The 26,162-nt window shown below is 40.6% G+C and overlaps 1 protein-coding gene across 8 annotated transcripts in view; it reads left to right on the forward strand.

Annotated features, from left to right (window-relative positions):
• Window positions 1–26,162, forward strand: part of MON2 (MON2 homolog, regulator of endosome-to-Golgi trafficking) — a 195,161-nt gene that overhangs the window by 26,667 nt on the left and 142,332 nt on the right. For all 8 annotated transcript variants that reach the window (XM_050923165.1, XM_050923129.1, XM_050923137.1 and 5 more), the window contains exons 3-5: window positions 5,544–5,671; window positions 7,274–7,405; window positions 24,597–24,726. In XM_050923165.1, coding sequence (XP_050779122.1) covers window positions 5,544–5,671; window positions 7,274–7,405; window positions 24,597–24,726 — 390 coding nt within the window. The remainder of the gene's footprint in view (window positions 1–5,543; window positions 5,672–7,273; window positions 7,406–24,596; window positions 24,727–26,162) is intronic.

The following is a 26,162-nucleotide window of genomic DNA, read 5'->3' on the forward strand; positions in this document are numbered from 1 at the left end:
GCCATTAGAGCCCTCAGAAGGGCAAAAGTTTTTGGATTTCCATGAGTTAATACACCAGTGTTTAGCACAGCGGTACTTAAACAAAATCCCCACAACAGAATAATTTGAAAGATTGAGAAAAGACTGTGTAATGTAAGGGTACTTCTATATTAAGAGATGTAAAAATATTGTTGAGAAGGAGATTCCTAGAAGTGTTTGAAATAGCAGTCCCTCCCCTCTATTTTACTTTAATGTGTGTCTTTTATTTGTTTGTTTTTTCTTTGTTTTTACTGCTGTCATGAATGCTGACATAAGTGGGAAAACTATGCCAGGTAACATCAGCTATGCATCAAAAGACACAAATTTAAGACAAATAGACAAAAGAGAAATCTCCATTTAGTCATTAGGAAAGCTAGCAACATTCTGCGGAGTATTAGTTACATAAACAATTTACATTTTAAAAAAAGCTAGTTAATGGTGTAAAATTTTTCATCTTCATTCCAAGACTGAAGAATTGTGAAAGGTCATGGCATTCTGAGTATATCTGGACAGACTTTTTTTTTTTTTTTTTTTAAAGGAACACAAAGTATTTTTCATATTTCATGAATTCTTTTTTTCAAGTTAAAAATGAAATGTGTTTACTATAATTTGTTTCCTTCATCAATAATTACATAGATTTGTTGTTATAGGGCTACTTGTGAGCAGATACAATAAATATGTGTTTGAATTATTGACAAAAATCTTTAAGGTTTTCTGAATAGAGACTTATTTTTATTTTCTTTCATTTGCCCTACTTTGCCGTATCTGTGTTATGACATGATGGTTCCCTGACTGTTTATCTTTGTAGATGGGATTAAATATGTCAGTACGCTAGCTGGGAATCTTGTTATAATATGCAAGTGTTATGCTGCAGTTTAGTCCTGTCTTCACCGATAAGACTGAACCACATTATGACAAGGCTGGAGCTGCATCTTTCATCAGGAAGCTGTTGTGCTAAAGCCAGGCAAGGTTCAATTTGTAGTGTAGATGGGTCTCCAAATAGTGGTAACTAAACCTTGAAGGTAGTGTTCCATTGAGATGAGTGGAGCTTGCACTTCAGTTCTATGGTCTGGCTGCAGACTTAACCTAGTATTATTGTATTAGCTTATACTCTGGACATTCTTTGCAACCTCTTAAACTATAGCCCTTAAAGACAACAGGTTTTATCTATACTGAGATTTAATATGTTCTTAGCATCTTTCTAGATACATTGCAGAGTTGATGGAGCTTTAAAATGTAGTCTGAGATGTTTCCATCTCATTGTGCCTTGAAGCCAGTGCATAGGTTAATACATCAAGCACCAGACTTTTCTGGATAGGTGAAATGGACAGAATTCTCTTCAGATGCAATAGATTTAGATGAAGGAATTTTATTCCCTCTGTGGCCCATTCTGGTCTCAAATAACTTGCTTGCATCATTTGAAAGTGGGATATTAAAGGGATATTGATATTATAAAAAGTATACTTGTGTCTGGTATATTTTTACTTGTATTAAGTAAGTCACAATAGTTAGATGACTTCAACTGAAAGATTAAAGAGATTTTTTGCCATATTTTCATATTTTGCTAATGTTTGTTTGTCAGCTCTTTCAATGTTTGCTCCGTATAATCAGTCATTTTCATGTGTTTCATTGTATCTGACACAACAACAAAAGTTAGAAACTTCAAAGTTAAAAAGCCCTAAAGTTTAGATTCTGAGTGTGTGAATAAATTTAAGGAAACATGGATATTACACATGTGGAGATTTTGTTGATCCTGCTCATGAGTATTGACTAGCTGAGCTTTGCTATTATGTCAGTACTACTTCTCAAACAGAGATTACTTGAGGGGGAGAGAGGAAACACAGCTATAAAGAATGACATGGAGTTTACTATGCCTGTATCTTTTGCTAATGCTTGATAGTGTCCCTTTAAAGATTCTGCCAGTCTTTTCTGTTCAAGATATCAACATTTTCTGGTTTTGCTTTAGCTCAGTGTTTGCACATTTAAACTTAGGTAGTGCCAGTCTGATTTCCCAAATATCCTATTTAAAACCCCAACCTTGTATGGAGACTGTGTACATACATATGTACTGTTAAAGCTGAAAAATATTCTAGTTGAGAAATTGATGAGGCAAACATTACAACTGCTACAGGATTAAGGAAAAACTGCAAGACAGTTCATTGATCCATCATTAGAACGTTCTTATTTTTTGGTGCCAACTCGGTTGTCTTTCTTGAACAGATTACAAAATATCTTTAGCCACTGTACAGGTTTAAAAATTTAAATTTAAAGGTGGACTGAAATGCTTCTTTTAAATTAATGAATGGACTGTATAAGATCATAATTACACACACACACACACACACACACACACACACACACACTTACTTTAAAAATTATAAATACAGTAGATACATTTCAAAAGTAAACTAAGAGTTTTTTAATCTGTCAGGACCTGAGTTTATTGTTAAGCCTTCTCTTGGAAGAGTTTTGACATTGTTAAAAATTGACATCTTCCTTCTGCAGACTAAGTAGGGGTATAAAAGGGAAGTGGAACTTTGATGCAACTGAATTTCTTTCTGTCACTTTTAAAATGGGAGTTAATCTCCCAGATTCTGGTTTTGGTGATAACCTGGAGAAGACACTTTTAAATTGTATATCAGGATCCATCTTCAAAAGTTAGGTACAGATGGACCACAGAAATTGAGATAAATTGGGCTTTGTAGTAGGATAAAATACTTCCTACGACCCTGTCTACACTTGCAGTGGCACGTAGGGTATGTGTAGTTACATGTTGCCATGAAAGTCTGGCTTCGTTCACACTCACTGTGGTGTGTAGGTACATGTGGCAGGAAAAGACTTTGGCAGCATGGAGGCAGCAGGATGCTGTGCAACAAAGGGCTTGTCTACATCACAAAGTTGCAGCGCTGGTGAGGGGGTTACAGCGCTGCAACTTAGGAGGTGTACACATCTGCAGGGCATCACCAGCGCTGCAACTCCCTGTTTGCAGCGCTGGCCGTACTCCCGTTTTGTCTCGGGTGTAGAGGATCCAGCGCTGGTGATGCAGCGCTGGTAATCAAGTGTAGACACTTACCAGCGCTTTTCTTGACCTCTGTGGAATAAGCAGGTATCCCAGCATACCTGAGGAAGCCTCTGGTAATCAAGCAGGTCTCCTTCCCCAGTTTGCTCTCGCGTTCCCCGAACCCCCGAGCAAGCAGGTCTCCTTCCCTGCGGTTTGCAGGGTGGTTCGAGGAACGCGAGAGCAAACCGCGGCGAAGCTGGTCTCCTTCCCCGGTTTGCTCTCGCGTTCCCCGAACCCCCGAGCAAGCAGGTCTCCTTCCCTGCGGTTTGCAGGGTGGTTCGGGGAACGCGAGAGCAAACCGCGGCGAAGCTGGTCTCCTTCCCCGGTTTGCTCTCGCGTTCCCCGAACCCCCGTGCAAGCAGGTCTCCTTCCCTGCGGTTTGCTCTCGCGTTCCCCGAACCCCGAGCAAGCAGGTCTCCTTCCCTGCGGTTTGCAGGGGGGTTCGGGGAACGCGAGAGCAAACCGCGGCGAAGCTGGTCTCCTTCCCCGGTTTGCTCTCGCGTTCCCCGAACCCCCCTTGAAGCCGCCCAACAGCGCTGCAGTGTGGCCACATCTAACACCACTTGCAGCGCTGGTTGCTGTAAGTGTGGCCACTCTGCAGCGCTGGCCCTATACAGCTGTACTAATACAGCTGTAACAACCAGCGCTGCAAAATTGTAGATGTAGACATACCCTAAAAGTAGCACTGTAGAGGTGAAAGGCACCGCTTGGGTGTGTAGAGAGCTATGTAGAGCTGTATAGAGGTTCAGGCATGTACGGCTCATTATTCGCCTAAGCTGTGCCTCACTGTCAATGCTGTTGTTTATGCGCGCCCAGTTAGCACAGGTATAGTCTGTACTCTACTGGCTGACGTAAGCATAGACCTTTTTTTATTTAAATGTACAACATGTGTGATATTGTATTAAAGTTGTTCACCACCTTCTCCACTTTTTATCCTTGTCTCCTAATGATCATCTCTTGACTCCTTTTCAGGACTCTATTGGGAGTCATGTGTGGGGGATAAATTTACAGTATTTTTCTTCTCTTAATTGTTATTTGGAGTTCAGTGACAGTTGTAGAAAAAAATTATAAATAAAAGCACTTCAGTTCACTGATCAATAATTTATAACTCATGTTGTTAGAGAACTGTGGAACGTTTAGCAGAAGAGTACTAGTGCTGGATGTAAATTTGTGTTCTTGTGATTTAAAAAGCAGATTGTTTTGCTTAAAACAGTTTATAGCTGATTTTCAATTCTGATTTCTTTTTTATAGTCAGAATATTGAGGATTAAAAAGTGGCTTGTGCTCCTACACATTCAGGGCTGTCTGTCTGATTTTTAAATAAGCTTTTGATGTTGGCTCTGTAATGTCCAGATCTGTATATCTGTCAATACATTGTTACCCTGTAGTGGCTCTGAAGAAACTGCCATTATAGAATGCAGTTTGTTTAATACATTCACTTTGTCTGATCCTTTTATAAGTCCACGGATATAACATTCTTACAGGAAGCAGATGCTTTTAACAATCCTCTAGCCCTTTTTTTGAGATGTTTTAATCAAGAGGGCCTCAGTTTTAAATACTTTTTTGTTGCTCTTAACTTGATGTTGGTTTTCAGATCAGTTGTTGGAACACTGAGTAAAAAAACAAACTCTCACATATACTCCAAATGTCTTTGAGTGTTACATAAATAAAAAGCTGTTTGTCTGCTATTTGCCATCGTAGCACAAGCATAAGTTTTACTTATAAGAGCTGTGGTACAAAAATGACTAACTTCTGTTTTTCTTAAACTCATCGTATCCTTATGTGAATGTCCTATCCAGGGCTCTAAATGACCAGTCATTCTCACTACACTATACAGGGCCATGTGGTTGGTGATGAGTATTGCTTTGATGTTTTTTCCCCACCCACTCTGTCTGCACTGGTATACATCCTTTATGCTACACATGTAGCACCTCCTTGATGCACTGCTCCATACATGGATATCCAACAGACTGAAGAGAGTACAAGTTTGAAACTCCTTGCAGAGCCCAAAGGGGAAGAGAGGGCTTCTTGAAGATTGGAAGAGGCTTATGACATGGACAAACCAAAGTCACTCTAGAAGGAAGTTTGAGGGTTAGGGAGAAAGAAAGACAAAGATGAGGAGATGCACTAAAATGGGACAGAGTGAGGAGGACAAGCGGGGATGTGGGGATCAGAGCACTGTGGAAAGGGTTAAGAGAGGATAGGACAAGAAGCTCATTGGCAGGTCAAGTATTCAGGAGACTACTGGCATTTCTCTCACTCTTAATCTAATTGCTTCCCCCCAGTGCAAAAATATCTGCCATAAATTTCAATGGAGATTCTTTCTGGGTTTTGTTCTTGTTTAGGATTTGAATAACTTAACTGTTATTCATTATGTGTTTTATGACTAACAAGTATTTGCCTTACGTCGTTCAAATCAGCAAACTGTTAAAAGTTGACCAACTTTCCTTATCTCTGTTCAAAAGCATTGAAAGAGAACAGCTCAGAAGTAGTTCAGCCATTTCTAATGGGCTGTGGAACAAAGGAACCAAAGATTACTCAACTGTGTCTAGCAGCCATACAGAGACTTATGTCACATGAAGTTGTTTCAGAGGTAAGATGGATGTTATATGAAAATATTGTCTTGTATTGAAATATTTGAAGTATTCAGTACTTTAGCAAAGATAAAAACACTTACAAGACTGCTTTCTAAAGCTGAAACACATTTATGTATATTAAAATGGATATAATCGAGTGGAAAATGTTTTTTTGGAGTTTAAAATATCATTGTCAAAATCCAGTCCACCCCGTTGGAGCCAAAGGAAAAGTACATAAAATAGTTTTTTTTTTTTTAAGTATTCTTTTGTAGACTCCATTACAATAGTTGGATTCCTTAGTTGGCTCACTTGCAGTTAGCTAGGAAACACTATTGCCAAACTTGTACTGACATAGTGCAAGAAATCAGTACCACAAACCAGGAAGACCTCTTTTACATGATAAAAATGGCTGATTTGAAAAGCTGTTTTGGCTAGTGTAGTTGTAGTGCTGTATGAAAAGGGCACAGTTAAGCATTCAAAAGTTGGTACGTACCACACTTAAGAACGGAAGTGTAATCTTTACTCTGCCTGTCTCTGTGCATGAATAGTATGTTATTATATTAAAGTTTCAGTGGCATAGTTTTTGAATTCAGTATAATAAGTAACAAGAATAATATGCTTAGACAGCGGAGGTTTGTAGTGCCAAGTGTCCGTGACCACACTGCACAGCTTTATTTGCAGCATTTAAGAACTCCCCAGGTTTATTACTGATCTGGTTCAAGTTAATTGTGGGCAATGTCGTGACTGCCGCCAGTGTATGACCGGGCAGTGTCCTTTCCTGACCTCAAGTCCAATCTTCAAAGCTTGGTATGCAGAGACTTGTCTCCAAGGCAAGCATCATGACCAAAAAGAGCTAGCTATCAGTGGCCAATGATGACTAGTCATCTTGAGGCCAGTTCTCAGTGATACATCTTATTACTGATAAAGTCAAACCATAATGTATCCAGTACTCGCTGCTGGCAATGCATATGAAATGCCTCCAACCTCCCAATGTCTTGCTTAAGCAGAATCCATGTTTCAAATGCATATAAGAGGATTGGACTTACACAGGTTTGATAAATCTGTACTTCTGCATATAGTTTCACCTTCTTTTGGCTCCAGAGCCTATGCAGGGTGTTTGCATCCATTTGATAATATAGCATACAACTATTACTGTAGTCTTAAATACACATGTAATATCTAGTAGTACTGCTTTTTACTGAATATGTCAAACAGTCCATGAAAGTAATACGTACTCTCTGTTTAGACAGAGTAATAGACATATTTTTCTGGCATATATAGGTCACTGAAGTTTGTAGTCAAATTAGCTTTGTAGTGAATTGCCTCTTCCTCTAAGAGAACTTGCGCTTCTGGTTGAAAAATGAAGCGTGCACACAGGTTGACAGAATGATTAAAATATATGCCTTAAATAGAAGAGAACTGATCATGTAAGTCTTTTGATATCCAGGACCATTGTGACAAAGAAATTAGTATTGTATTCCCTGTGTGTTTATATGGTTGTAGGAAAAAAATGAATTTACTATAGTATATGTGAATGATGTATTTTAAATGTGTGTGTAATCTTGGTATTAAATGCCAAGTATAAAATTAATTGTATATATCAAATGATTTCTTCATAGGCTGCAGCTGGAAATATTATTAACATGCTTTGGCAACTGATGGAAAATAGTCTTGAAGAACTCAAATTACTTCAGACAGTTCTTGTTCTTTTAACAACCAATACAGTTGTCCATGATGAAGCACTCTCCAAGGTAGGAATTTGTTTATGTAACTGTGATATTTATTTTAACATGCTAACTTACTTATCTAAATCAGTTCCACTGAAGGAATGTACCTGTTTCCGAAACACAGGCCCTGACTCTGTGAACACTTGTTGAAATATTTAGTCCTTTAGTAAAGATAAAAATACTTTTTATGTAAGAGTGAATACGAAAGGATGCTTTGTCCTTATAAAGAATCTTTAATTCAAACATCACAAAGTACTTTACCAAGGAGGAGAGTAGTATTATTTCATAGAAGAGAAAACTTAAGTATGGAAAAGTTAAGTGAGTTGCTCAAGATGAAATATTCTGCTATTGTCTGGTTGTATATTGTAACTAACAGGCTTAACTGATCAGGAACTACCACTTGGTGTGATACCCTACTTTACGGGTCAGCAACCTTTCAGAAGTGGTGTGCCGAGTCATCATTTATTCACTCTGATTTAAGGTTTTGTGTGCCAGTAATAGATTTCAACGTTTTTAGAAGGTCTCTCTCTATGAGTCTGTAATGTATAAACTAAAATATTGTTGTATGTAAAGTAAATAAGGTTTTAAAAAGTTTAAGAAGCTTCATTTAAATTTAAATTAAAATGCAGAGCCCCTGGACCAGTGGCCAGGACCTGGGCAGTGGGAGTGCCACTGAAAATTAGCTTGCGTGCTGCCTTTGGCACGCGTGCCATAGATTGCCTACCCATGCCCTACTATACTCTGCTGGTGAGAATACTAGAAACTGAAATCTGTTGCATATTTTAAATATTCTTATTTTATAATATGTAGGAGATCAAGTAACAAGAATTTTTTAAATAAGTTAAAAGAAAAATATTTTTTAAAAAGTAATATTGGGAGAAATGTGTCTTGCCTTAATCTAGTAAGCATGGTCCACTATCAGTTATTCTTCTTTGGTAGTTGTAACATCAGTGGCAAAGTTCTGAAGAGTAGAACCTGGCAGAATTTTGATAGTTGGGCAGGAGTGTATGCATGCTTGAAATAAGGAAAACCAAAATAAATGCTAAGAGAACAGGTAGATGAGGTAATATCTTTTATTGGACCAGTTTCTATTGGAGAGAGAGAAGCTTTCAAACTTTCACAGAGCTGCTCTTTAGGTGTGGGAGAGGTACTGTCACTGTCACAGCTAAATAGAAGGGTAGAACAGATGTTGCAAGAGAGACCATTCATGGTGAAACGGAGAGTTAGCACCTGTACCAAGGACCAAGAAAGGTTAGTGGGTTCCACATTGTTATGAGACAAAGACATTAGATTTATATTAAGTCCATGATTTTTGATATCTAACAAAGTTATGAATTTAAGCTCCTAGACTCATATTTTGAAAGTGGTGTTCTACTTTCCTTTGAGGATGAGAATTGAAAGGGTAAATATGGAGTGGTTGCTTTGTGAAAATGTTTGCCCGTGGGTGATACGGCATTTGTCTTTTATCATTTTTCTGGGAGAGTTCATTTGACAGCGTAGTGATTCTCATTTCACCCACATAGTTGTTACTGGGGCATGGATGAAGTACACCACATGTAGTGATAGACGTACGTAGGACCTATGCATTTTGAAAGGTGCATAGTGGGGAGTATTGATCATTAATACTATGGGGGGGTATAAAGAGGAAAAACTAGAAATACTAGTAAATAAACACAACTGTAATATAGTTGGCATTATAGAGACTAAGTAGGATAATGCATGTGACTGGAATATTGGTATATTGATTGCTCAGCTAACTGGTGATCCACTGGATCATGGTGTACGTGCGAAAGGTCTAGTCAGATGCCTAATGAATCTGCTTATGGTTGACATGCCCAATTCAAAAGGGACATAGCGTATTACAAGTTTCACAGATCCATGTGTTGTCTGAGTTGGAGTTCAAGATTACAGCACACTGCTTTCTTCTTTCTCGCTTTGCTTCCATCCTCTGGATCAAAGCCACTTCATGTTGAGCTGTCCCCAGTGCCAGATATTCCTCCAGATTTAACGGAATTCTGCATGCCCCTTCTATTTGTCTACACTGATGTTGAATGATTTCACATAATTTTTGCACACATTGTGGTACAGTCATACCGTCTTTCTAGTGCCGTCTTGAATCTTGCTGTACAAAATATTCTTGTGGATATAGTCACCTCCCATTCTCCTGACATGACTGAGCCATTGCCACCCCTTCTTCTTGATAGTAGTTTCTAAGTGTGTCAATCCTGCATGCTTCAGCACCTCTGTGTTTGGTATTTTGTCTTCCCACTTTATTTCCAGAATATTACACAGGCATCTCATATTGTTCAGTCTCCTAATGTGTTTAGTATATGTTGTCCATGTTTCTGAAACGTAGAGCAGAAATGACAGCACTCAAGTCTCATAGATCCGTATCTTCACCTTAGTTGATAATTTGCTGTTATTCCATGCACGTTTCTGTAATATCTTGAAATTCTTAGCTGTTTTTCCAATTCTGTTAGTTCAATCTGAGGATCAAGTTTCCTGCTGATCATAGAACCCAAGTAGCAAAAGCTGTCAATGATGCAAAGAGATTTATGCTTCGGAGTAATGTCGAGCACTGGTTCTTCCACCCCTTGGTATATGATCACTGTCTTCTTGAAACTGATTGTCATCCCAAAGCTCTTGCATGGTGCAGAAAATCTGCCCAAGAGATTTTGCAGAGAAGAAAGTCAAGAAGGACAGGCAGAGGAAAAGAGGGAAGGATCAAAGATGGATACGCTTGCACTGAGGTTCAGATGGCAATAGGAGACAAACTTGTTGAAAATCTCTGGGTAAGGATAAAAGGGGTAAAAGACAAGGGTGATGTCATGGTAGGGGTCTACTGTAGAGCATATAACCAGGAAGAAGAGGTAGTAAGGCTTTTTTTAAACAACTAACAAAATGATCCAAAGCACAGGATTTGGCAGTGATGGGAAACTTCAACTGCCCGGACATCTCTTGGGAAAATAATACAGCAGGGCACAGATTATCCAACAAATTCTTGGAAATCTTTGGAGAAAGCCAGTAGAGGAGAGGCTGTTCTAGATTTGATTTGGACAGATAGGGAGCAACTGATTGAGCATCTGAAACTGGAAGGCAGCTTAAATGAAAATGACCATGAAATGGTAGAGTTCATGATTCTAAGGAATGGTAGGAGAGAAAACAGCAGAATAAAGATAGTGGATTTCAAGAAGGCAGTCTTTAGCAAACTCAGGGAATTGGTAGGTAAGATCCCATGGGAAGCAAGTCTGAGGGGAAAAACAGAGAGTTGGCAGTTTTTCAAAGGGACATTATTAAGGGGCATAAGAGCAAAATATCTTACTGCTTAGGATAGATGGGAAATATGGCAAGAGACCAACCTGGCTTAACCAGGAGGTCTTCAATGATCTGAAACTCAAAAAAGAGGCCTACAAAAATTGGAAACTAGGTCAGATTAGGAAGACTGAATATTTAAAAAAGCACAGGCATGTAGGGACAAAATCAGAAAGGCAAATGCACAAAATAAGATTAAACTAGCTAGAGCAGGGGTGGGCAAACTTTGGCCTGCGGCCGGATCTGGCCCTCCAGCTGTTTTAATCCAGCTGTTGAGCTCCCACCCCGGAGCAGGATCTGGGGCTTGCCCTGCTCCGGCCTTGGAGCAGTGTCAGAGGCCGCTCCACGTGGTTCCTGGAAGTAGCTGCATGTCCTCCCTCCGGCTCTAACACGTAGAAGCAGCCAGGGGGCTTTGCTGTGCATGCTGCCCCCACCCCAAGTGCCACTCCTGCAGCTCCCATTGGTCGGGAACCATGGCCAATGGGAGCTGCAGGGCTGGTGCCTGCAGATGGGGCAGCATGCAGCAGAGCCATCTGGTCGCAGCTCCACGTAGGAACTGGAGGGGAGACATGCCGCTGCTTTCAGAAGCTGCTTGAGGGAAGCACCTCCTGGAGCCTGCACCCCTGAGCCATCCCCCCATGTCCCAACTACATGCCCCAGCCTTGATCCACCTCCTGCCCTCTGAACCCTTTGGTCTCAACCTGGAGCACCCTTCCACAACCCAAACTCCCCATCCCCATCACCACTCCAGAGTCTGTACCCACAGCCGGAGCCCTCCCCCCACACACACCCTGCTCCAGCCCGGAGCCCCCTCCTGCACCCTGAACCCCTCAGTTCTGGCCCTACGTCAGAGCCTGAACCCTCACCCCAACCCCAATTGCATGAGCATTCATGGCCCACCATAACATTTCTATACCCAGATGTTGCCCTTAGGCCAAAAAGTTTGCCCACTTCTGAGCTAGAGACACGAAGGGTAACAAGAACACATTCTACAAATACATTAGAAGCAAGCAGAAGACCCAAGGACAGGATAGGCCATTACTCAATGAGAAGGGGAAAGACAATAACAGAAAATGTGGAAATGACAGAAGTGCTCAATGACTTTTTTGTTTAGTTTTCACCAAAAAGGTTAGTAGAGATAGCACATCTAAGAGTGGAACACCTGTGAAAATGAGGTAGTATCTAAAGCTAAAATTGTGAAAGATCAAATTAAAAATTACTTCAAGTTGTCATTGCTTGATGAAATATGTAAAACACTCAGGGAGCTGACTGAGGCGATATCTGAGCCATTAGCGATTATCTTTGAAAACTCATAGCAGACAGAGATTCCAGAGGACCGGAAGAGGGCAAATATAGTGCCAGTCTATAAAAAGGGAAATAAGGACAACCTGGGGAACTACAGATCAGTCAACTTAACTTCAGAACCCAGAGAGATAATGGAACAAATAAACAAACAGTCCGTTTGCAAACAACTTGCAGATAATAAGGTGATAAGTAATAGTCAACATGGATTTGTCCAGAACATAATGTCAAACCAACATAATAGATTTCTTTGACAGGGTAACAAGCCTTGTGAGTATGGGGGAAGTGGTATATGTGGTATATCTTGACTTTCGTAAGGCTTTTGACTCTCTCATAAACTAGGGAAATACATCCTAGATGGAGCTATTGTAAGCTGGGTGCACAACTAACTGGAAAACCACTCCCAGAAAGTAATCAAAAGTGGTTCACAGTCAAGATGGAAGGACATATTGAGTGGGGTCTCTCAGGGATCAGTCCTGGGTCTGGTTTTCTTCAATATCTTCATAAATGATTTAAATAATGGCATAGAGAGTACACTTATAAAGTTTGTGGATGATACCAAGCTAAGAGGAGTTGCAAGTGCTTTGGAGGATAGGATTCAAATTCAAAATGATCTGAACAAACTGAAGAATTGGCCTGCATTTGTCTTTACTGAATTTCATCCTATTTATGTCAAAGTATTCCACCTAGGAAGGATCAGTTGCACACATACAAAATGGGAAATTGCTTCCTAGGAAGGAATACTGCAGAAAGGGACTAAACAGGGATGTAAGAGTTTAACCAGTTAACTGATAACAGAAACCAATAAGCATCAAGCTAAATGATTAAACTCTGCCCAGAGTCCCACCTGCTGCTCCTGGGATCCTGAGTTCCCTTTAAGCTGTGAGGCTGCGCAGCAGCCTATTAAGCGCTGCACAGGCACTCAGGGCTGCGTCGGGGAGAGATGCCTCTCCCCTGGCCTGGAGCTGCTGCTGCCAGGGAAGAGGATCCCCAACCCAGTCTCCCTCTGGGCTGCCGGCTCCACACCCGGGCTCCGTCGCACCTGCCAGCCTTGCGCCCAAGGTCCCTGCTGCCGCTCGGGGTCCCTCCAGGTGGGCAGGCAGCCCTGCAACTGAGATCCCTCCTGTGGCAGGGGTCCATCGCAGCAGCTGCACTGCTGCTGCTCAGTATCCGGTGCGGCTGGGGTCCACAATGCCCACCCTGCTGCAAACCTCATGGCTGGGGTCCCTTCGAGCTGCTGGCCCTGTGGCTGGCAGCCAGGACTCCGGGAGTGCTGGGATGCTGACGCGGGAGCAGCAGCGGGGATCCATGCATCCCTAGTTCCCTGGGTAAACATTTAATCCTGTAACTGATAGAATTTTAATCAGTAACATGATTACTGTTTTTACACATTATTTACATCTCTAATCACAGGCTAAATATGAGACAACAGTGTAATACTGTTGCAAAAAAAGCAAACATCATTCTAGGGTGTATTAGCAGGTGTGTTGTAAGCAAGATACGAGAAGTAATTCTTCCACTCTTCTCCTCACTGATAAGGCCTCAGTGTGAGTATTGTGTCCAGCTCTGGGTGCCACATTTCAGGAAAGATGTGGGGAAATTGGAGAAAGCCCAGAAGAGAACAACAGAAATGACTGAAGTCTAGTAAATATGACCTATAAGAGAAGATTGAAAAAAAAAATGAGTGTATTTAGTCTGGAGAAGAAAAGACTGAGTGGAGGGACAAAACAGTATTCAAATACGTAAAAGGTTGTTACGAGGAGGAGGGTGAAAAATTCTTCTCCTTCTGAGGATAGGAGAAGTTGCAATTTAAGACCATTGCTTCAAGGGAGGTTTAGGTTGGATATTAGGAAAAGCTTCTTTATTGTCAGGATAGTTAAGCACCGAAACAAATTGCTTAGGGAGGTTGTGGAATCTCCCTCATTGTAGATTAATTTAGAACAGATTAGATAAACACCTGTCAGGAATGGTTCAGTTATTACTTAATCCTGGCTTGAGTGCTGGGCATTGGACTAGATGACCTATTGAGGACCCTTCCAGTTCTGCACTTCTATGATCATAGAGGTTGAGATACGTCTGCACATTTTGCATCTGTTGGTCTGACAGAGTCTGGCACCACTTTGAGTTAGCGGATCCTGGTCATTGGAGATCTGGCTTCCAATGAGGACTTTGGCAACAAGGTTGGGGTTGAGGGGTTGCTTCAAGACCAGAAGAGGGGGTTCAGGAAAGATTTCTTTCAGGATGTGGTCCCCATCAAGAATGGGTTGTAATTGTTTAATGATAATCCGTATGGATTCTGATGGGGTAGGTGACAGCTAGGTGTGTGTGGACGGAGTGTTTTTTCCCACATTCAAAAAGATTCTCTTGGGTTAGTTGAGTGACTTGTTCCATAATACAATCTACTTCTCTGGTGGAGTGTCCTTGTTTGGTGAAGTTTGTTTTAAAAGCTCTTCCTCATCTCTGTGAAGCTTGAAAGCTTCTCTGAGCAAAAGAAGTTGATCTAGTAAAAGATATTTCCTCACCCACCTTGTCTCCCCATTACTCTAGTCATTTGAACAATTTAATGCAGATCCTAAAAGCTGTAACTCTTTAAACATATTTTCAGATCACCAATAAATATGGTAATATGTATTGCTAATTAATACATACTAAAACATGACCTAATACAGCAAAGCAGCAAGATTCCATGGCTTAATTTGAGAGATTTTAGTCGATTGTATAGGCTGACAGTGCAAGGCCACAGATATTAAATACAAATTCATAGGTGAAATATGTATCAACTAAATAATTATTAAAATTGAAATGATTGTAGTTTCCTATTTTTTATTTAAAATCTTTGAACAATTTTGCCAGTTCACTTTTAGTGACTTTCAGACAGTTGAGAGAATCTAATTCCTGATGTCACAGAAGAAGACTTTTTTAAATCCATGGCACATCCATACTCTAGGTAGCTACATGCAAATCCTCAAAGCAGTGGGAACAAGCTGGTGACTGCAAGAGCCAGGAATTGCCACTGTAGTGTGAATATGTTTTGCATGTTGGGTCTGGATGTGTCAACTCCAGCAACAAAAAGTTAGTATGTGAGAGTGAAATTCCTTTTGGCATTATCATTTCATTGGTTTACCGTCTTTTAGTAAGAGTAACCTTGCAGTGACAAATATCTGTAAGACAGCAAAGGTAGCTTATGTAGCAATCACTGGAAAGGCTTAAGTCTCCTCCTGCAAAACTAATTTATACAAAGCTAGTATTGACAAATATTGTTGATGCCGAAGGCAATGGTTACATTTTAAATACCATTGTAGACTTGGAGGAGAGGTAGGCTATGTAAAATTACTAGCAGTTCAAGTTCTGGCTTCTTGCCACATGTGCAAGCACACGCAAAAAAACATTTTTTTTAAATATTGGTATTTAGAATAAGAATTGTTTCTTAGTCTAAATTTTACTATTAGAATATTTATTCCTAACAAAATGCTGTTTAGCACATTAATCATGACAGGTGACTTCATCCAGAAATGTTTACCTACAAAATGAAAGAGTATGGTGTTATTTTCCCAATCGATTCAATGCACTGGATGGAAGGAAAAAAAATCTGGGTTCTGCTGTTTTAGTCTGTCTTCCTCTGGACTTTAATAACTGGTTTAATTTTAGTTTCTTCCCTTATTCATCTGTTTTTACTGTTCCCCTGTAGCAAGAAATTCCTCTCTCTAAGACTGCAGAAGTGATTTTTTTAAAAAGGACTATTCTGTTGAGTAATAATCTAGTACCTTAAATCCACTACTCTTGTGCATGTGTGCATGTTTTTATGGCAAAAATATCTGGACCCCAAAACATCTTGAGCTCTGAAATCACAGCCAATACACTGAGGGTTTATCCTGACTAGTATTTTAAAGGAGGCATCCCCCAAAAAACCTATTTCCTAAATAGAGCTTGTGTTGGTGGCATGCTTTTGTTTTGAGTTAGAACTGAAATAACATTACAATATAATTTTAAAGATGCATTGTGTTGATGCCACTTTTCAACTGAGACAAAAATGAGGGTCTTAATTCACTTTTATCTTAATTCCATGGTACTTTTTTCAATAATATGTCTGTTGATCTATGTCTTGGCAAAATTTGGATTGAGGAATTCTGTGTACCAAAACTCCCCTTACAGGTTTTTTCTTCACTTTCTATCTAAATAGAATTATAAAAAGCATTCTGACTTGTCTCCTACTCACTGTGCTCTGAAGGCAGAGCATATGTTAATCTAGTCAATGTCACATTTTTCTGGGGAATAGAAATTATTAGAATCTTTTTCAAATGCTGTAGATCTGAACAAAAGGACTTAATTCTTTGTCTTTTCCCAGTTTTGCAGAATTGGGAGTCTCCAGTATCCAAGTTGCAAACAATTTAAAAATCATGTTTCTGTGTAATCTATTTTTTCTGTTACAGATAGTATCTAAGATTACTGTAACTGAAAGATTAGAGAAACATCTTTCATTATTTTTTCAGTGTACATTGTGCATTTGAAATCACGTGTGTTGACAGAGTGACCACATGGTTGAGTGCCTTAAAGGCTGCATGGGTAATTTTTTGGGGGAGGTGCTCTCTTTTCCCTTAGTGTTTATTTTATGTTTGGATGATTACAGTCCACATGTACACAGGAGGGAACGAAGTAGTGTTATCAGGGGCTTCTAGTGACTGCAGCAGCTGTGGCAGAGTAGCCCATTAAGGCAACTGGAAATTGGATAAATGTTATAAAGAACAGAGCAGAGAGTAATTCAGGATCTGGGGGGCTAGGCAGGGCCACCCAGAGGATTCGGGGGCCTGGGGTCTTCAGCAGCGGGGGGCCCCCACTTCAGCAGTAATTCGGTAGCGGGGGGCACTTCCATTCTGGGACCTGCTGCCGAAATGCCCCGAAGACCCACAGCAGGAGCCCCGCGCCGCCGAATTACTGCCGAAGACCCACGGAAGGACCCCCTGCCGGTGAAGACCTGGAGCAGCAGAAGCTCTGGGGGCCCGGGCCTCGCAAGAGTTTTCCGAGGCCCCTGGAGCGAGTGAAGACCCCGCGCCAGGGGCTCCGAAAAACTCTCGTGGGGGGCCCCTGCGGGGCCTGGGGCAAATTGCCCCTCTTGCCCCCCCCCGGGCAACCCTGGGGCTGGGGCAAAGTCACGAAAGAAACTGTAATCTTCACCTGCCTGGCCGCCTAGATGGCCAGTCTTAGGAGCAGTTTGAATATTGGCATGGTGACTTGGGAAAATGTAAGATTTGAAGCTACTTTCAATTTATTTTAATTGATAAGATTTGAAGTAATGTTTTCTGTTTTAAGTCTATGCTATTATTGACTTTTTTTGACAATCCCTTGTTGAAGGTTTTCCTTATAAGCAATTCAAAAGATGATATATCTCATACAGTGCTTTTTAACTTTAGAGTTAATGTATTTAACCTACTTTCCAGTTAGTAGTATGAAAATCTATAGCAACACAGACTTTCCATCTTGTAAGAGATTAAACAATTCATATAAGAATTTTATATTGGAACAATTGGTTTCCTGTGGGAAAAGGTGTGTAAGCTCCTAGATATTGATATCAGACATCTCACGACTTGTAGCTTGAAACTATACTCTGGCTGCCTCTAACAAGTTAATTTCCTAGATGATTATTTAAAGGTTTCCTACTTACATGCAGAAGGGTTTAGTTAGCCTGCCCCAGATAACATAGATCATCCAGTGTTTGGTCAGTTTTAGGAGGTTATTAAAAAATAAAACTCTCTCATGCCTTCATTTCTGCAGTCCAAGTGACAGGTATTGGCACAGAGCAAGGCTGATCAAGATTATTCAAATAGTTTATAAATACTTTTTATAGAGAGAGAAAATGAAATATTATTTTCCGTTCTTTAAGTAATGATTTCACCAAAGTTACTTCAAATACCTCTTCAGCACTTTCACAATTTCATTTTTTCCAGACATGTATTTTAAAAAATGATAATCTGTGTTGAGAGGTAAAGAAGCCATTGTTGAAAGCGACAATAGAGTTATTCGAACAGAAACCTTTCAGGTAGAGTTTTATTCTTGGTACTTCACGCCCTAATCTATGTCCTAAAGAACAGCAAAGCTGGTTGGCTTTAAGCGACTTCTGGAGTTTCACAAATAATCTCTACTTTTTTTTATTAATACTACAAAATGTCATATGTTGTTTTCAGCAAGAACAATGGAAATCTGGCATGAATCCATATTCCCCTGAAACAGTCACATACAGTGTAGTTCAGAAGCAGTCGTACTACGAGAGAGTCACTACTGTTGAAGCTAAAATGTGCCCTTAGCATCTTCACTAGATATATGGATGTTATTTTTTTGGTTGACATTGAATGCAACAGCATAGCAATCCCTGTACGAATACATTATATTGAATCATGTTCCTAGTCTTAACGAGACAAATGTTTCTGAGCCAGCCTCTGGGGGGAATTTACTAATAACTCTCTTAGTGAGGCATTCCGCTCTTGCCTCACTTAACATCAGTATGTCTAATGTTACTTAGTTATTCCTTACTCTGCTATTACGTTTGTAGTTTTTTCCATTCTCTGGTGAAGGAGTGTGAGACACAAAAGATAGCAGCCCTTAGGAGTTCCTTTTCTGATTTCTAACTCTCAGATCCATGTCTTTCCTTGTGGAAGCTGAGATTCAATCTCAAAAGTTCTCCTGTTTTTACAAAATGGGTTTTATCCCTATTATTATTATTATTTATCCCTGTATTATTATCTGTTTGTCAGAGATAGTGTTTGAGCAGAAGCAGCATCATTTGTAGGGAAAAAGGAAATCCCTTAAGAGGAGAGATTGTTAGATGCTGCATCAGGAACATAATAGTTGGACATTCTGTATTTTCTACCAACTGAAATTAAACTGCTGTGTGAATTTTTTAAACAAGAAAAGTTATATGCAGTGAGAGGCAAGGCGTGGGACGGGCCATGTTGGTTCATGTGTTTCCCCCCATATTTTTGCCAGGGTTTGCTGTCCCCGCTCGTCACCACAGGAGCCGGCAAGATGGGAGCTGTGGCCAATGGGAGAGGCAGCAGCAGACAGCTGGGAGCTGGAGGGAAGGGCTGCTGAGGGTGGAGGTCTGTCGTAGGGGGCGGTCACTTATGCTGTTGGGGAGGCAAACGTTTAAGTTGTGCCCCCTTACTATCTGCAGGCACTAGTCATGTCTGTATGCAGCAGTTACTACACTGTATTTTCTGTTACAACCCACTGTTTTCAGCCTCTCAGATTTATCAGACTAACATTCCTGGTTGACATTTTTCATGCTTGATCTCTGTTGGAAGGTGATATTTCTATATCTATGAACAGAAAAGGTTCAGCCATCCTTAAGTGAAAGGAAAGCATATATGAGTAAGAGGTAGGCACTCATATTATGATGGTTGCAAATATAAGAACAGAAAATACTTTAACCATTATATTTTTAACAAGAAAGAGTTGACTGAATTGATTGAGTTTTGAAAGTTGCAATTTAGCATTGAAATAGTCCTCACTGAGGAGTTAAGTATAGCCTATTCCAGGAGAAAAATGGTTTTACTTTGATCAAATTATAAGCCTTTGAAAAATCACATCCCAAGCATGTGTATCTTTCTTCATGAAGTTCAGTGGTGCATATATATACGCATGTAGCTAAGTTAATTGTGCAGGGGAGGGATAGCTCAGTGGTTCGAGCATTGGCTTGCTAAACCCAGGATTGTGATTTCAATCCTTGAAGAGGCCGTTTAGGCCAACTGAGGTAAAAATCTGTCTGGGGATTGGTCCTGCTTTGAGTTGGTGGTTGTGAGATGACCTCCTGAAGTCCCTTCCAACCCTGATATTCTATGATTCTCAGAGTTCCCAAATAGATAGAATTCCTGTTTAAAATTGGTATCTGGCATTGTGGAAGACTTAGCATCTGGTAAAAGATCTTCTACCTGCTGATTGCTTCCAGTGGTTCCCCAGGCCTAGGGAGATGCCTCAGGGGCTGAGAGCCAGTGTTCTGTTCTTGCTTCTTTCTCTGACTGACTTTCATAGTTTCAAACGTCATTGTATTTTTGAAGCCTGGGAATGCCAGTGGCAGAAATCTGAAAATTGCAATTTGATGTGCAGTAGTCCCCACGGAATAAGGGCATGGGCTTTTTCTGAAGAAAAATAATTTTTGTGTGACCTAGTTAAGAGTGTTTGAAAATCATGTAGCAACCATGCACAGTAGATATTTTTGACTCTTTAGTCCTCTAAAGTGCATACTTTTGAATAAATACTGAAGAGCATCACTCATGCAGGCTTAGAAGGGTGAATGGGTTTTGTTGAGTGTGGTTAGCACTGAAATATTTGATGTATTTTTAGCCTCAGAGTTGAATGAGACTTACATTGGCGTGACTAGTGAAGAGTCAGAGACTGCTAGCTGATTTGGTGTATTTACAGTATTTTTTTCTTTGATTTGTGCAAATATTCCCTTTTTTCTAATTACTGGTATCTTGCACAGGTATAGTTGGGATAGCTTTTTGATATTTGTGTATTCAAATTTCTGTTATTTAAACTGTATAGTCAAATCTTTGTTTTTTTTTTTCAAAGCAAAAAATACCCCAGGTAATTCCTCACAAAAATCTGTGAACATTACATTAAAATAGTAAAGCTGAATATTCAAAAGTTAATGTTGAATGCATAACCTTAACTCTGTTCCTTGAATCTGTGTATTACAATGCAATCTTAAGTTGCATAGGCACATGGTATTTTCTAAAATTACGCACACACAAAAGCTATGTTAAAAGAACACTAAGGACACAAAGTCAAGTGCTCAAAAGTTAGAAAGTGCAAGAATTAAGGTTGCCCATGCAACTTTAATTTATCCCTCTTGTGCATTATGATAGTTTAATTACAGTTACTCGTTGCTTAACCTTGTAGTTATGTTCCTGAAAAATGCTACTTTAAGCAAAACAATGTTAAACTAATCCAATTTCCCCATAAGAATTAATGTAAATGGTGGAGGGGTAGGTTCCAGGGAAATTTTTTTTGCCAGACAAAAGACTATATTTTTCTTTATTTTTATATACATACACACACAGGATAAGTTTTAAACAATTTAATACTGCCCACAGCAATGATGATTGTGAAGCTTGGTTGAGGTGGTGAAGTCAGACGATGGGATATTTCCCAGGGAATGTCTTACTGCTAAATGATGAACTAGTACTCCTTGAGTCCTCAAGGATTAACACGTTGTTAATGTAGCCTCACACTTTACAAGACAGGACGAATGGAGGGAGGTGAGATGGCATGGCAGAGAGAGGTAGGGGTGTGTGTGTGTGTGTGTGTGCGAGAGAGAGAGAGAGACAATCACACACCATGTGTGAGAGAGATGCACATTGCCCCTTTACCTACAGTGACCCCACTCTAAGTACACTGCCTTTTTAAGTAGATCAGCAAGTTGAGACAGCAGCTGCTGCCAGCAAGCTCCCTCCGTCCTAAACCCTGTCTTGTCCCGCCCCGCCCCGCCCTGTGAAGATGAAGTATAGGAGCGGTGGGGAGAGGTACACCCTGACATTTGCACCCCTCTTCCCCTGCTCCCCCCTGCCAGCACAGCAAGCAGGAGTCTCCTGGGAACAGCTCCAAGGCGGGAGCAGCACATGACAATGTGGGGAGGGACAGCTGATAGCCTGCTGGGTGGCTGCTGCACATGGAACTTAGGGGAGCTGATAAAGGGGCTGCCAGTCCACCCTGCTTCCAAGCCCCCACCAGCTAGCTTCAACAGGCTGCTCTTTCTGCAAGTAGTGGACAAAGCAGGTGGCTGCCAAACAATGTATAAGGGAGCATTGCACAACTTTGAACAAGCATGTTCTCTGATCAGCCATGTAACAATGTTAACTGGAACAATGTTAAGTGAGGAGTTACTGAATATAATTACGTACTATGCTTTTCACAGGACCCCAGCCTCATTCAGTGTACAGGATGGATGGTGCTCAGAGAATTAAGGTTGTGTAGTACATGAAGCTGTTTCTGTATAACCAGTGCCTTATTTGTTGCTGAATTTGGAAGATTGTGGGAAAAGAAAGAATGGTCTTGAAGTATTGGCAGTCGAATGCTACCCAGGAAACTGAATTCTGTCCTGGTCTCTGCAGCGGAAAATTAGTGGACTTTCTTGACCTTTTTGGCTTTAATCTCTTTGCCTATTTCTCATCTATAGAATAGGGATAATACTGTTTCCCTACCTCTTAGGGGTGTTGTAAAGAGAAGTTCATTGAAGTTTGTGAAGCAGTGAGATATTACTGTGGTGGGCACCACAGAAAAGTCTGTGAGGAAATTAGGAATTCTGTACTCAGTGCAGAATTTGGAAGGCATGCAGTAAATATAACATGCTACGTGTTGAATATTGAGCATCCTCCATTCTGTGCACTGAGTGAGGCAGGATCCAGTGGAAAAAAGTCTCATTAAATAACTATATACTATCACAACAATGCATATGCACAAGAGAACCAAATTAAGGTTGTTTGGGTAACAGTTATTCTGGCGTTTCTGAACTTTCTAGTGCTTTACTTTACAAGCTTAAGTCTTACTGTGTCATTTCCTAGTCTTAAAAATCAAACAAAAGTGTGTGTGCGTGCGCGCGCATACACACTGAAAAAACAGAACTTCTATCATGTGGAGACACTGACCATTCACATGGTTCACTGGCAGGATTGGAATCTTTAGATGCACAGACCTGTACCACTAGAGCTAATGGAGTGGAGTAGCTGATATCAGTAGCTGGCTGTCTTTTGTGGATGAGACATTAAATGGGATGGATGGTTGTGGTAGGGAAGGCACTTTGCCGTTGGATTTCATGCTGTTTTCTAGGTAGCAGAGGAATGTTGAGAATCAGGAACCCTGGATTCTAATCCAGGTTCTGGGAGGGAGCATGGTTTAGTAGTTACAGGAGTTTCTTTCCCTGTCTAACCATCTGTTCCCTCTGCCTCTGTATTCCAGTAGCCTCTCTGTGCCCCCTCCTCACTCTGCAGTCTGCCTGTCTTGATCCCTCACGCTTCATCCTGCCTACATCCTGTTTCTTCTCCTCCTTCTGCATTTCTCTCTTCTCTCAGCAGCTTCTCTCTGCATCCCCCACTCCTCACCTCTTTTCATTCTCAGCAAGTGGCTTCCTCCTCCTTTTTGGTGCCAGCAGCTGAAGCATGCAAGCAGAGGCAACGGAAGTCTCCCTCCTTTGTTTCATTATATGGTAGGGGTCGGCAGTCTTTGAGAAGTGGTGTGCCAAGTCTTCATTTATTCACTCTATTTTAAGGTTTCGCGTGCCAGTAATACATTTAAACATTTTTAGAAGGTCTCTTTCTGTAAGTCTATAATATATAACTAAACTACTATTGTATGTAAAGTAAATAAGGTTTTTAAAATGTTTAAGAAGCTTAATTTAAAATTAAATTAAAATGCAGAGCCGCCAGGACCGGGGCAGTGTGGAGTGCCAGTGAATCAGCTCGTGTGCCACCTTCGGCAAGCGTGCCATAGGTTGCCTACCCATGTTATATGGCATGGCAGCAACCCCTGGTGGTTAAGAAGAGCAAGTGCAGGGAAGAGCTTGCTTAGCCTTTGGCTGGAGCATGCTCAGTACAGACAGAATATAGCTGTCAAATTCTTAGCTATAGATGACACTGATGCTAATGCCTATAATTTTAAAAGTCTATATTTAGTATCAAGTAGTATTTTCTGGAAACTTTTATATGTGTAGTATCTTATGGTACTATGTACTAATCTGTGTGTGCCATGTGAACAGACTCCGTAAGTCAATTACAGAAAGAGAAAGCCAAACAAGGTTTTTAAATATCTGTGCAACTCACAACACATTGCAATGTTGCTATGTTGAAGTGCAACATAAGTGCAAAAAAAAAATAGTAAATTTAATTATAAAATGAATTATTTCAGGAGAAAATAATTTGTCATACAAATGAGAACTTCTATATAAAATACATAGTAAAAAGAAATGATTAAAATATGTACTATTAATGCAACGCAGTGTATTTCTGTGAGAAACATCTTGTGAATTACTGTGATTACTGTGTGAGGTGTTATCACCTTGAAGAGGAACCAACTTCTTACTGTATAGTGTGGTTATAACATCACTTCTCCCTATGGTTTGTATTTTAATTACTTGCCTTAGAGGAATGTGTGATCATGTAATTAGACCATCTCTTAATTCAAGAGGGGCAGAGTTAAGGTTGTGTTTACCTCTTTAGCTTTGGCATTTCCTTTGTGTGACTAACTATATAACCTTAATGTCCTCTCAACATAGTTATTTTAATGGAGAAGTGTTAAATTATATTTTACATGGTCACTTATTGTATTTGAATTGCCTGTAAAATTATTAGTTTTCATTGGCACATCTCTAACTTAGAATGTAGATATTACTTTGTCTAATTTCCATGAGATCATGGGAGCAATGAAAATACATTTTTTTCACAGCACAATCTAGAAATTTTTTGTATCAAACTTTAGTTCAGCTTTTCAGATAGACAGAAGAATAAAAAAAGTCATCTCTAGGTATCTTGATAAAGTAGAGGGAAAAATATTATGGTTAACTATTAGTTTTAGCTAAAAAAAATATACATTGTATTAACTGAAAATTGTTTGGCAGGCAATTGTTCTTTGCTTTCGACTTCACTTCACGAAAGATAATATCACAAATAACACTGCTGCAGCTACAGTACGACAAGTAGTTACTGTTGTTTTTGAGAGAGTGGTTTTTGAAGACGAACGATACAAAGGTAGATGTTTTCCTTTTGTTTTTTTGTGTGTATTTTAACCTGATTTCTAGAGCTGTATTTAAAAACACAGGAATAGTTACCTTGCTTAGACTCTGAAATATATAAATATATTGAAGAACGGAGTTTCTAAATGCTGCAAAAATTGTAGGCATAGCTCATTCAGTTTTGTTAAGTGGAATACACTTTTACCCCTGTGTTTGTACAGAATCTAATGTAGTGGATCCTTGATCCTGGTAGAAGAGGGGATGAGGATCTCATCAGTCTCTTTATATTGCATAAACAGGCCAGAGTGGTGTAAAGCTCTAAAAGCCAGGACAGAATTTCCCCAATGCAGGGACTTCAGAAAACAGCTTTAAGGCTAGGGTTTGCAAGGCTGTCCTTGAGTGGGGGCTGAGGGTAGGATGGTCATGTAGAACTGTGGAGATTGAGTATTTCTGTGAGTCATAGGCAGCTAGGGACAAGCTGCTGTAACTTAGGTAAAACTTTAAAACTGTATTATGTTGGAAGGCTGTGTAGTGGCCCAGAATTGGGTGAACACAAAGGTGGCTTGAAGTTACCATGACTCTTCCTCCTTTGGGCTGTGAATTTGGTGTTTCACAGCACAGAGTCTCACCATGGGCCTCTTAGCACTGCTGTAATACAAAAAACATTACTCTAGTGTTCCTGTTACTCTTGTTACTCCAAAAGAAAATAGGTTAAAATAGAATCTTAAGTAAAATCATAAATAAAAGTATATATATAGAACTTAGTCTTAGATCATTTATAGCAAATATCTTTAACTAAACTTTGTGAATATGAAGTAACTGACTAAGGAACACCTACCATATATACTCATTTATAAGCTCAATTTTTTTAGTAAAAAAGGGAAGCACCCGAGAAGGGGGTCGGCTTATGAATAGGTATAGAGAGGGAGAGGTGGGACACAACCCCTCCTCGCAACAGAGGGAGCAAAGAGAGGCAGCACAGCCAGAAGGGAAGAGGCGGATGCCAGAGTGTCTCCACTTCTGGCCACACTGCTCTCCCACCAGCCTCCGAAGCGGCTGCAGCTCTGGGGCTGGCAGGCTGCAGCTGTGCTGCTTGGCCCCGCCCCCCAGAGCAGGCTGTGGCCACGCCGCCTGGCCCACCGGAGCACGCTGCCCAGCCCACTGGAACATGCTGCGGCTGCGCTGCCTGGTCTGGCCTGCCGGAGCAGGCTGCAGCTGCGCTGCCTAGCGTGCCGGAGCAGCTCCAGCCAGGCCAGAGACATCCTCTCCAGATAAGGTAGGAAGAGATGAGATGGGGAGATTGTGGGGGTCCTGGGCTAGGGGTGGTGTCATGTGAGGGGTGGTCACAGGGGTTACTCCCCTGACCCCTAGCTTCTGCTCTCCGCCTTCCTCCTTCCCCCTACCCCCCGCCCAGAAAAATTCCCTACCAGTTCCACCTGGCCTGTCAGGGTA

The sequence above is a fragment of the Gopherus flavomarginatus genome, chromosome 1, assembly GCF_025201925.1.
Source record: "Gopherus flavomarginatus isolate rGopFla2 chromosome 1, rGopFla2.mat.asm, whole genome shotgun sequence".
Taxonomy (NCBI): domain Eukaryota; kingdom Metazoa; phylum Chordata; order Testudines; family Testudinidae; genus Gopherus; species Gopherus flavomarginatus.